We start from the raw sequence: 13,114 nt of genomic DNA, 5'->3' as shown, positions 1-13,114 counted from the left end.
CCAACGGACGGTAAATGGCTGGGAACGCTTGGCCAAAGGGGAAAAGACAGCAGGAGACCTATTGACACCAGTAGACCATCAAGTATTCTGGAGATATTACCTCAAGTCTGCATATTCCCTTATGAGATGCAGCTGCTGAGATTAGTGTATTCCCAGGCATTCATCTGGGCTTTCCTAACATCTGAACTCATACCGGCCTCAAAGGCAGATAGGGAGAGAGGAATTAGCATGCCAGACGCTATAAGGCATGTTGCAAGTCAGAGTGAGGAGGTCAAAAACAGACCAGTTAGGGAAGGGAGTATGGCTTAAGCTGAGAGCAGTTCATGGGGCCGCTGACTGTCCCGTGACTTTGATGCAGACCTTCATTTAAATGCGGCATGGGGGGGAGATGCTAGGCTGTTGTTACATGCAGACAGAACTCCCCCGACAAGATTTCAGTTCACACGAATATGCAAGCGCTCCCTGACGTTGCTGGGGGAAGGGATGGGCCATTTCACGTCCCATTCGTTTCGCATTGGGGCTGCCACGACAGCAGCCGCGTTAGGCCTCCCATCTGAAACCATCAAAAGAGTAGGCAGATGGAAGTCATCCTGTTTTGAGCAGTATGTGAGACCTCAGTCAGCGTAGACAGCTTCTGGGTCACATCGGCGAGTGTGGTGTCTCTTGCCTAATGACGTTTTTTTCTCTTTCTACTCTTTTTAACTTTCATACAGTGGCCAAGAAGCAGAGGACGCAGGTATGCTGGTGTGGCCATTCTTTTATACGCAGAGCAGGGCAGTTTTGGGGCAAATCCATGGTGGAGAGATCGCAGAGAGCAAAGGGAATCGATCACCACTGGATAGGGATTGGAGAGCAGTGGTTGAAGGATCTCACATCCCATTTACAGAGCACATTGGATAAGGGCATGCCCATCCCGGACGTGCTGGTGATTCATTCAGAGGGCAATGACATGATCCCAGCGGGCCGGAGAGGGGTTAAGTAGGCACTCTTCTCTATGCTCTCATGGGTGAGAAGGGCTCTGCCAGACACCACTTTATTTTGGTCTGAAGTGATTCCATGTCAGGTTTGGGCTAATAATACACCACCAACTGTGGTGAACAGGTCGGTGAGAAAGTTGAATCAGGCAGCGGCAAAACTATTGGCAGGGCCACCCATACATTCCATCAGGCATAACCTGATACAGGTCTCAAAGGCAGAGTTGTACTTAGTGGATGGAGTGCATCTGTCCAACACCGGGCTTGAATTGTTCATCCAGAACATTTTAGGGGCCATTGCATTGGAACAGGATGGTCAAGTGCCAGCTGAGGGAGGGCGAGAGCGCCAGTAAGCTCCTCGTCCTGTGGTGGGGTTGCGGCGCAAGAGTATTGGTGGGGACTCCTTTTTTGCGGGGACTGTCTGGTCCTGGAACAGGGCGGGCAGTCAATGGGGGCTCCGGGCTGGCGAAAGAGGGGGCTGACCTGCTGGTGGTCCTGGACTCTCCGTCCCTACTCGAGATGCTGGCATGTGTAGTAAGCAATTTTGGAGAGGGTATCTGGTGCGCAGGAACCCCCGTAGGGGGCAAGGCATTAAGCAGCGCCCTTGTGATAGCATCTTTGGGATAGACGACTGGTAGTTACCACAGATGGGAGCCGTAAAAATTGGTTGTGGCCTGCTGGCACAACTGCATCAAAGTGTGCCTCTGGAGATCCAGAATTGTAAATACAATCTCAACCTATGACTCAAATGCACACTTCACAAGCCTACTTCTTCTTTAATAACAATGTGTGTTGGTTTTGGTTTATCATAAAAGTTGGTCAAGTGTTGACAGTTAATCAACAATTAAAGATTGCGTTATCTGAAGGTTTAATAAAGACTATGCAGTTAAGACCAACTACTTGCCTGGTGTATTTGTGGGAGGGCAAAGGGATGTGAGAAGTTGGCCTGGTATATGATGTTCACTAATTAAAGTGACCACCTTGTACCATGCCGAGCAACCCTTATGGTGTGGTTGTAAGTCAACCTTTTCGGACCAGCTGCCCTAGTGGTAGCGTAGGCTAAGCAGTCTTTTAGGCTAAACTCGTTTAGGCATGTTAAGCAAGCTGTTTTACCATATGCAACCCCCTTTTATACCAATGAAAGGACACCACACAGATATATATTCAAAATATATATGTATTTATTACTTAAAGTATCCCCTAGACTCTTTATGAGCACCGGAGCACAAATCGTTAAACAAGAAAGTATCACAATATACGAAAGTTGCACTTTATATGGATAGGCCTGGTGGCCGCTCAAACCATATACTAAAATAGTGGTATAAGTACCACGAACAGGAAAGGGAGAAGGCCTAGGGCCTCTAGAATCGCTGGGCCTACAAGGAGCTAACTTCAGATAGTGACCAGGAGGTCCACGGGTCGCGTGTGCAGTGAGGAAAGTTACACGCGGGCGCCCATAGGTTTTCAATGGGTGCGTAATTGCTCAAAAGTTACTGCTAGAAGGGTCTTCTGGTTGGACTACAAATTCAAGACTTCAAACCTAGACATTAGAGATGTTACTCTACACTTGTGCACCGGAGTGCCAGCTTTACCTCACCCACAGGAAGCGGGTGCATAGGGCTCGAAGTGCGTCGGGTTTCGTCTATCTGTTCAATGGAGCCTGACGACAAAGATGCTGCAGGCGGTCGGTCCAGAAGAGATGCGGTGGATCCAAGGATGGATCGGAAGTGTAGAAGACCTGTAAGCAGAGGGGACAGTGTTCACAGTCACTAGCCAGTGACCGGCGTGGCACCAGGTAGGTACCAGGCGATGTCGGGTGCAAACAGGTGAAGAGAGGTAGCTTGTCTCGGCAGCCACGTGGTCCCTGAAGGTCGACGATGTCCAGGAGTCGGTTCACGAGCTGTCCCACGCAGGCTCTCGCTGTCGGCGGTGTCGGCGACTCAGAAGAAGCAAACAAGCCTTGGTAAATGCAGGAGTCACAGGAAGTGAAGAAAGCTGTTAGCTCTGACCAGCAAGGTCAGAGGGGCTGCTCCTTTGGAGGGCAGCAGGGGCCAGTCTGGAGCAACCAGACCAGCATCGTAGTTTTTCAAGATGGTCACCAAGATGGCCACTAGTCAACGGACCAGTAACCGGTTAGGCGCATCGAGTCGCGAAGTGCAGAGGGGCCCCACGCAGATTGTGGAGATGCTGGAGGGCTCACCTTTGATGCAGATGCTGCTCGGATGTTGGGCTTCTCAGGACCCAAAGCACAACTCGGAGGGAGCCTCTGTTGTCACGCTTTCAGCTAGTCGAGTGTCTTCCAAGGTGGCTGGCTCCACGGGTCTCGGTGCCTCCACGGGTTCCTTCTTTTCAGGGACTGTGGATCGGGCGGTGAGAAGTCTGGAGGTCCAGTCCTTGACAGTCTCTGGGCTCGGGCTCCGGCGGGAGGCGGCGGCAAAGCAGATGTCGATTCACTGGATGGTGCTTGCGTTAGCAAGATGGTCACTCCCTGACCATAGGGGAGATTTCCTTCAGTCTTCTGTGCAGCAGAACGTCGAAGTTCCCGTCTTCTTCTTAGTTACAAGTTGATTCCAGGATGTCTAAAGTCTTTGGACACAGCTCCTACCTTTAAGCGGATTCTAGGGGCCGTACTACCTGCTAGGTCCCTCCCTAAGGGTGGGACCAGGAAGGGGGGTGGTTACACCCCCAATCCTTTGTCCAGCTCGCCCCAGGTCTGGGGCTGGTGTGCCCCAGGACCGGATTGAACTGGCATATGCACCGAGGCTCCTTGTGAGCCTCAGGCATGTCTGTTTCCTTTCAAGCCCTACCTGACAAATACACAAAATCCTGTCTGGGGTGGTGCTCGCACCTCCCCTGGCAGGAAACCCTTTGTCCACGTCTCCCAAGCTGGAAGGACTCCCAGCAGCGGGAGGGCAGACTTGTGTCTGTGGTGGCAGCGTCCATTTTGTGGAGCTGAGGCTATGTCTGATTTTACCCGGGTTTCAGGTTCTGTACATGTCGTGTCCCTCTAGGAGGGTGGAATGCTAACCCCGTCGCCAGAATTGGCGAGGGGTTAGTATTCCAATTCGTATGACACCTTACTCGACATGTTTAGATAAAGCCAAACCAAAGATAGCATTTAACCGCGAGGTTCATAATGCACTTAAGAGTATATGGTATGGCGATATCTGGAAACGGTAGAAGGAAGTTGTCCCGACTACTGCAGACAGGCTCAGCTCATGCCAGAGCACCATCTCACATAAAACCAAGCACTCTGCCTTCAGGATTGTTAAGGCCTGCCATAGGAGTGACTTATAGGTTAACATGTGTCCCATTTAAGGTTAGGCATAGGCATACTACACCTAAGTAAGAGGTGGATACACCAACTTACCCCAGCTGAGTGATCAGCCAGTTGTGTCAAATTGCTAGGCCAGGCCAGGGGTGGCACAATACATGCTTCAGCCCTTGGTAGGCCTCAGATACACCCATGCCCTGGGTACCTAGGGTACACTAGTACAGGGGCTCACAGGGTGATCCAGTTCCAATGGGTCATGCACCTAAAGTGCATAGTGTCAATTTAGCAGAGAGAACAGCAGGCTGGGGGTCTGATTAGCAGGCCCACAGCCTCAATACGTCGAAAACCAGTGAAGCAAAAAGCAAAAATTTGGGGTGACCATAGGATAGCAGACCCTACTCTCCTACAAGGGAGAAGAGGGTGAATCTGTCAAATCTGTCTAGGGGTGAATCGCAAGTGGTATGCCCACTATAAGGTGCCCCAACATTTAATGATGTTTAAAAACACTGACAGTTTTCAGAAATCTTGAACATTTTGATTGTGAGGTTCTAGAGAAAAAGTAGGCTTTCCCAGGAGAACAGGTGAAACATTGGAAGCATTGTTAAAATCCTTTCAGAGTTAAGCACAGTGAGGGTCTTTTCTATCATGTGTAGGGCTCTGACTAGTCGAACATCATTCTATGTGTCTGTGCTTCACGAGAGAGCTCAGATTTTTTTCAGTACATAGTGGCGGCTTGCCATAAAGAGTGCTGGGGTCACGTCCTCACAATATTTGAGAGGCCCATAGCAGCTTAGCAGCTTCCATAAAAAGAGAACATTGTCTTTCTGTTAAAGCAAGGAGCATAACGATAAGCAAACTCCCTGATATTACGCTACTTGCGTAAGTGTTCTGCAGTCAGCAACCAGCATGTCTGCTATGGCTGCGCACGTAAGGGCGCCATTCAAAAAAGCTGCAGTAAAATGACAGCAGTTTGCTAAGCTTCCTGAGAGAAAGGGGGAGGGAAAATAAATACCCGCCTTACAAAAAATCGCAATAGTTGATTATTGGAACAGCCCAACGTGATATCGTCAATTCCACGTCAGCCGTGACCTGTTAAATAGAAAAAAGCAAGCCTGTGGGATAATATGTGGGTATGAATGCCTTTCATTACTAATTGTGGACAACAATGCACGTGGTGTCTAATGACAGAGAGCAGGGCCATAGTAGACGGAGTGCAGAGAAGCACAACTGACTTCACAAACAGGTCGGTAAACCCGTATTGTTTATTTTTCAGTTTACAAGACCATTTCTTCATTAGAGAGGTATTTGATGGCAGTTTGAGTATATTTTTATCACTGGTCGAAAAGTAAATAAAATGATATGCTTTTGTTACATTTCTTAACTTTCTCTATCTGTTTAGATCTTTTTCAGTGCTTATGATGTTTGCATTTATGGCAATATTTAGTGTGACTGCCTCTATAAACAAATGCTTCCTGTAATGCACAGGTTATAATCTATTGCACCAGGCATATTCAGGCATGCCAGGCTATTACATTTCCACACATTGCTCAGCCATGATTTGTAGATTACATTTCTAATGAAGCCTGTACTTTGATCTAACAGGGCTCTCGCTAATTCCCTCTGAGCCAGCATTTCACTTCTAGAACACACTTTCATGAATTGGCAAAAGGATTTGTTAGATTAACTTAAATCTTTATTAAAATAGAACATGTATCAGATCATAATGTGCTGTTTCCATGGATGAGGGCTTCCACCTGCTATCCGTCCTCTTTAAATTGTTCAAAATGGCTATGACATGAGGGTGTTTCATGTTTCCACTGTGGCACCCAGGGATTGCTGATGATGCTTTAAAGTGCAAGGTTTCTAGGCACACAAATGCCACACTTTTGTACAGTGACTGCAGTTGACCAGAGAAGACAAAAAGAGTAATCAATACATTAATATCCTGCAATAGCTTACTATTGTCATTTTCAGAATCTCTCTGTTTTACTCACATGTGCAACATGTGAAGTAATGTACCGTTTGGCTCGATTTTCTCAAAACACTTTTCTGGGGTAAGAACCCTCAACTAGTCGGGGGTGAAGTGGAACCGACTCTGTCTTATTCACTTTGTTAAACATGGCATATAAATACATATAATATATTTTATACATATATATATATGTTACGTCCCACCATTTCAAAACTCGCCACTGCACAACTTGATACATTTTGATAAAGATTTTTGGGGTGTCTCAATAGATGAGTGAGCCAAGGACGGCTCAAGACTTATTTAGTGCTAGGTACATTTATTACGTAATTCATATAAATTGTAGATCTATTTATTTGAAGGTAGTGAATGCAGTTTACGACTTTAGCTCTGAAATATAAATTCCCTACTTTTTCCATAGTCTGAAAATATCCTGCATTTGGAGAGCAGAGGAATGATTAGTTTAAATTCTAGAGATTTGTAATCTGCTTTCTCTTAATATACAGTCTGCTCAGGTGGAGCCAAAGTATCCAAAACAGATAAAGCCATAAGGGCTGGCTCACTGTGCTTATGGGCCTCACAACCACAACTGCCAGTACACACATTGTGAGTGAATAAAACCTATTCAAAATTAGATTTTAAGGTCTTCCCTGCATTGCACACAAGACAATAGATAAGATTGCTTGAACCTTCACAATTTCTGGAAGTTTGTCTGAGTAGTACTCTCCACCATTGCAGTCTCATTTGATTAACAAAAAAAGAATGCCCCATATATAAAGGATATCCCTCGACTATCCTTCTCAATCCAAATACCTGACTAACATGTGCACTAACAAAAATAACTTTAGTTTTTCACTATACTAATTCACCACTAATCCTTTATGGGTTCCGGAGTAGCGTGCTACTTGCCGAAAAAGTGCTTCAACACCCCATTAGGGGTAACAAGAGCTATATAAATGCAAACCTTTTTTCCCTCTTCTATCCCTCCACTATCCTTCTCAACCCAAATAACTAACTAACATATCCACCACTTAAATTACTTTCACATTTCACTATACTTATTCACCACTAATCCTTTATCGGTTCCGGAGTAGCGTGCTACTCACTGAAAGAGTGCTTCAGCACCCCATCTGGGGTAGCACACGCTTTATAAATGCAATTACAATACAATACAATATCAGCCTCTTCTGAATCAGGGTCTAAGTCTACCTTCCACCGATGAGGACCATACAAAGTGAAGTGCGTACAGGTTTTCTTGTTGTGTTGAGGGGTGTGTGGTCTAGGGGTTTCTGCATACCTCTCATTTCAGCAAGAGAGACCTTAAACTGCATTTGGTTAGTCCCATCCTTTAATACCACTGATGCTCTGAAATGTCGAATATTGCTGTCCAACTTACCCCTAGTAATTTAGAAGCATAAACTTTGTTCAACATTTACCTCACACTTTTTGTTTTTTATCTTCCCGTCCTACAAGCAGTCCTATTTGGCGAGCGCTCAATGTTGCCCTTAGATGATTTCCAGTAGGTGCATATTTTCGAGTTTCGAGTAGTTCATTTATTGGGTAATGGGTCAACCCTCCAGATTCCAAATGCCTGAGAATAATTTTTAATTTGGGATTGGGCCAATTGTTTTATTAAAAGATAAACACACAATTACTAAAATCACAAAGGAGGTGCTTTTCATCACACTTTTCACTGTATTCTTTAACACGTGTCTACATTAAAGAGTCATGAACGGGCAGCGAATTACATTTCGAATTTCCTCCTTACTTTGTGATCTCCAGGACCAAACATATTTACATAGCTGTTGATCATCTTAAAGACAAATCCACGGTCAGCAAATGTAAAGCAGCGCTAAAAAATAAGAAGAACGGGTCAATTATTAAAACGTTACAAACAACAAATTCCACACAAATTCCGCAAATGACATATACAATATTTACAGTTGCATTGAAAGGTACTGTAAGGATATTTGCGACAATATATGTTGTCAAGTGTAGAAGCTTTGAAACAAAAATAAGACAAGGTGCAGAATATGTTGTAGAAGCATTTGAACACTGTTTGACGCATGTAATCAAATCAAATCATTGAAAGTACATCAATAAGGTACAGAATTTAAACATATGTTTGTGCAACAGTCAATACTTTTTTCAACAGTGAAAACCAACCATCAACTTTAGCCACTCTGTTAGAAATTGGGTTTCTGGTTGGCACAGGTATGCACCCTGCCCAAGAAGCAACCACAATCCTAGTAAGGGTAAGTCACATACGCACCCTAAATTAACCTCTGCTCGTCCTCTGGTAGCTTGGCACAGAGCAGTCAGTATTACCTCAAGAGCCAATGTGTAAGGTGTTTGTGCAACAGTCCATCATGGTGAGCCTGAGCTTGTAACTTTGTCCTGGTCCAGTGCGACCAGATACCCATAGCTGGTGCTTTCTACCTCTTAGCGCTATTTTTACATAAACCTTTAACTTTCAATATCTTTGGTTCTATTGATTAGATTTTTGCCATTCTGATAATATTAACTTTATTAAAATGTACTCTATTTTTCGAAATTGGTTTGAGATTTTTCTTATGTTGTGTATTCACTCTATTACTGTTTGTGTGCTGCACAAATACTTTAGGAATTGCCTTTAAGTTAAGCCTGGCAGGGAATTGTAAGCGCGCTACTCACCTGTGAGGATCTCAAAGCGCTGAGGGGCGGTCTGCAGATCTATTTAGCCGAAGAGCCAGGTCTTGAGGGTCTTCCAGAAGGTGTTCAGGGAGGGGGTGTGTCTAATGTCTGCCGGTAGCTCATTCCAGGTCTTGGCTGCAATGTGAGAGAAGGATCTTCCGCCTGCTCTGGTTCTGTGGATGCGTGGGGTTTCGGCCAGTGCGAGGTTGGAAGATCAGAGGTTTTTTTTGGGTACGTGGAAGTTGATTCTGTCGTTGAAGTATTTGGGTCCGTTGTTGTGTAGACATTTGTAGGCGTGAGTGAGCATTTTGAAAGTGACTCTTTTCTCCACTGGGAGCCAATGAAGACTTCGTAGGTGTTGGCTGATGTGTTCGTGTCGGGGAATGCCGAGGACAAGTCTGGCGGCGGTGTTCTCTATTGTCTGGAGTTTGCGGAGTAGAGACTTGTTGATGCCGGCGTTGAGTGCGTTTCCATAGTCCAGTCTGCTGGTGATGATTGCGTGGCTGACTGTCTTCCTTGACTCAGGGGGGATCCACTTGAAGGTCTTGCGGAGGATGCAGAGGATGTTGAAGCAGCTAGAGGTGACGGCGTTGACCTGTTGGTTCATGGTGAATGATGAGTCAAGTACGATGCCGAGGTTCTTGGCGTGGTCTGAGGGGGTAGGTGGGCTTCCAAGGGCGGTCGGCCACCAGGTGCTGTCCCATGCAGTAGGGGTGGTACCGAGGACAAGGACTTCTGTCTTCTCGGCGTTGAGCTTCAGGCAGCTGTTTGTCATCCAGACTGCAAAGTCTTGCATTCCTTTCTGGAAGTTGAGTTTGGCAGTGGTGGGGTCTTTGGTGAGGGAGAGGATGAGCTGGGTGTCGTCGGCGTAGGATACGATGTTGAGGCTGTGTTTTCGGACGATGGCTGCGAGGGGGGCCATGTAGATGTTGAAGAGGATGGGGCTCAGTGATGAACCCTGTGGGACTCCACAGGGGATTTTTGTGGGGTCGGAGAGGAAGGGTGGGAGTCTGATCCTTTGGCTTGTTCCGGTGAAGAATGATCGGATCCAGTCCAGGGCTGTTCCTTGTATGCCTGCGTTGTGTAGTCTGGCAACTAGTGTACGGTGGGAGACAGTGTCAAAGGCCGCTGATAGGTCAAGTAGGATGAGGGCTGAGGAGTAGCCTTGGTCCAGGAGGGTGCGGATGTCATCTGTGGCGGCGAGTAGGGCGGTCTCTGTGTTGTGGTTACTTGGGAATCTGGATTGGGATGGGTCGAGGACGGCGTTCTTCTCAATGAATCGTGTCAGTTTCCTGTTGACTGTTTTCTCTGCAACTTTGGCTGCGAAGGGGAGGAGCGAGACGGGACGATATTTCTTGAGGTCGGTGGGGTCAGCTGTGGGCTTCTTGAGCAGGGGTCTGACTTCTGTGCACTTCCAGTCATCTGGGAAGGTGCCTGTTTGAAGGTGGTGTTGATGGTGTGTTGTAGTTCGGGTGCGATGGTGGCCGCAGCTCTGTTGTAGATGTGAGGGGGCAGGGGTCAGTGGGGGCTCCCAAGTGGATGCTTTTCATGGTCGAGGCAATGTCTTCAGCCGTGATCGGTGTCCAATTGGAGATGGTGGACTGGCTGGTGTTTCTGGGGGTGCGGGGGGCGGGGGTCGTCTGTGGTGCCTGGTGGATGGTCGATGAAGTTGTCATAGAGGTTTTTGATCTTGAGGTGGAAATAGGTTACAAGCTTGTCGCAGAGGTCTTGGGATAAGGTGATGCCTGTAGCTTCGCTGCGTGGGTTGGTGAATTCTTGAATGACACTGAAATGTCCTTGGAGTTGGTGGAGTTGTCCAGGATTTAGTTGTGCATAAAGGTCCTCTTGGTGGCTCTGGTCTGATTGTGGAAGTCCGTCATGGCGTCCTTGTAGGTGGTGTGGTTTTGGTTGTCTTGGTGTTTCTCCAGTTCTTCTCCAGGCGTCTGCAGGTGTGTCTGGCTTCTTGGAGAGTGGTGGTGAACCAGGCGGCTTTCCTGGGGTTTTGTCTGTCGGGGTAGCTTAGCGGGGCAAGCTCATCTGTGCAGTTGGAGATCCAGGTGTGGAGTTCTCTGGCTGCATCATTTGAGTTGTTTGCATCGCGTGCCCAGGAGTGGTTGTCTGCGATGAGGGCGGAGTTAAGTTTCTCATTGGTAACCTTGCTCCAGTTCCTTCATGGTGGGTGTGGGGCTGGTTTGGGTGCCTTGGGTTTGTTGATGGCCAAGTGGACGCAGTGGTGGTCAGTCCTTGGCGGCTGCATTGTGTGGCTGAATTGGACGCTGTTTCCTGCCACAAAGATAGGGTCGAGGGTGAATCCTGCTCTGTTGAGCTAAAAGAGGCTGAAGCACATATTGATTTAGTGAATGAGTTCCAAAGCAATACCTCCCAGGAAGGTGGGATTGAGTACTGCTGATTTACAAATGAAGTTCCGCAACAATATCCTGGCAAACTACTTATCACAGCAAGGTTGGTCTGTGCAATAGTTTTGTTTGGTGAAAGCATGCAAGGATAAACATGAAGCCTCTGCACAGATATCATCCACTTGATCTCCTTTAGAGAGAGCAATGATACAGCTATGACCCCAACTGAATGGGCAAGAATGACCCTTGGAGATTCTTGCAAGGCTAAGGCAGAGCAAAAATTTGATACAAAGAAAGACCGAAGGAGAAATTATCTATTTCGCCACCACCTTGCCCTTCTTAGCTCTGGTGAAGCATACAAAGAGATTATCATCCACTCTGTGCTGTCAAATGTTGCCGATGTAATTGGATACCGCTCACCTGGGATCTGGTCTATGCAACTCCTCCTCGTCTTTGGTGTGATAAAGAGGAGGGAAGGAGGCAGATATCACCTTGGATAAGAAGGAAAGTATGAAGGGCCAACTTGTTTGGTAGGAAACCTTCAAAGCTGGAAGAAAGGTGAGAGGGTCTAAAATTTCTACACCTATGGGTTATGTTATTGCCACCAACTGCACTGTCTGCAGAGTGAAAAGTCATAGCGGACAGCAGTACATTGAATAATGATGCAATTCAAAGGTTCAACACAAGATTAAAATCCCACTGGGAAACAATGAAAGCAGTGAGAGGAAACAAGTAAATTAAACCTTTTTTTTAATAAAAATCTAGCACTAAAGGTGATCTAAAGAATAATGGCTTGTGAGGTAGACCTATGGATATATGAGACAGCCGAAAACTACTCCACCTACAAGGACGCCATGATGGCATGATGGACTACCACAACCAAATCAGAACCACCAAGAGGAACTTCATCCACAACAAAATCCGCGGCAACTCCACCAACTCCAAGGAACTCTTCAGTGTCATCCAGGAATTCACCAACCCATGCAGTGAAGCCACAGACATCACCCCGTCCCAAGACCTCTGCAACAAGCTTGGAACCTACTTGGACCTCAAGATCAAAAATCTCTACGACAACTTCGGCGATCATCCACCAGACGCCACAGACGCACCCCCCCTCCTAAGACACCAGCCAGCCCACCATCTCCAACTGGAAACCGATCACGACTGAAGACACCGCCTCGACCATGAAAGGCATCCACTCGGGGACCCCCACCGACCCCTGGCCCTGCCCCCCTCACATCTATCACAGAGCCACGGCCGCCATCGCACCCGAACTACAACGCACCATCAACACCACCTTCAAAACAGGCCCCTTCCCGCAGAAGTCAGGCCCCTGCTCAAGAAGGCCACAGCTGAACCCACCGACCTCAAGAACTACCGGCCCATCTCGCTCCTCCCCTTCACAGCCAAAGTTGCAGAGAAAACAGTCAACATGGAACTGACATGATTCATCGAAGAGAACGCCATCCTCGACCCGTCCCAATTTGGATTGCGAAGTAACCAAAGCACCAAGACTACCCTAATTGCCACCACAGACGACAGCTGCACCCTCCTGGACCAAGGCCACTCCGCAGCCCTCATCCTACTCGACCTATCAACGGCCTTCTCCCACCGCACACTAGTCGCCAGACTACACAACGCCGGCATACAAGGAACAGCCCTGGACTGGATCCGATCATTCCTCACTGGAAGAAGCCAAAGGATCAGACTGCCACCCTTCCTCTCCGATCCCACGAAAATCACCTGCGGAGTCCCACAGGGGTCGTCACTGAGCCCGACCCTCTTCAACATCTACATGGCCCCCTCGCAGCCATCGTCCGACAACACAGCCTCAAAATCGTATCCTACGCTGACGACACCCAGCTTA

At 47.3% G+C, this 13,114-nt stretch overlaps 1 protein-coding gene across 8 annotated transcripts in view; it reads right to left on the bottom strand.

Annotated features, from left to right (window-relative positions):
• Positions 1-13,114, bottom strand: part of DOCK10 (dedicator of cytokinesis 10) — a 1,791,775-nt gene that overhangs the window by 438,209 nt on the left and 1,340,452 nt on the right. For all 8 annotated transcript variants that reach the window (XM_085634396.1, XM_085634392.1, XM_085634394.1 and 5 more), the window contains exon 29: positions 7,986-8,069. In XM_085634396.1, coding sequence (XP_085490522.1) covers positions 7,986-8,069 — 84 coding nt within the window. The remainder of the gene's footprint in view (positions 1-7,985; positions 8,070-13,114) is intronic.

The sequence above is a fragment of the Triturus cristatus genome, chromosome 11 (genome assembly GCF_964204655.1).
Source record: "Triturus cristatus chromosome 11, aTriCri1.1, whole genome shotgun sequence".
NCBI lineage: Eukaryota > Metazoa > Chordata > Amphibia > Caudata > Salamandridae > Triturus > Triturus cristatus.
This window is presented reverse-complemented; position numbering and strand designations above follow the sequence as displayed.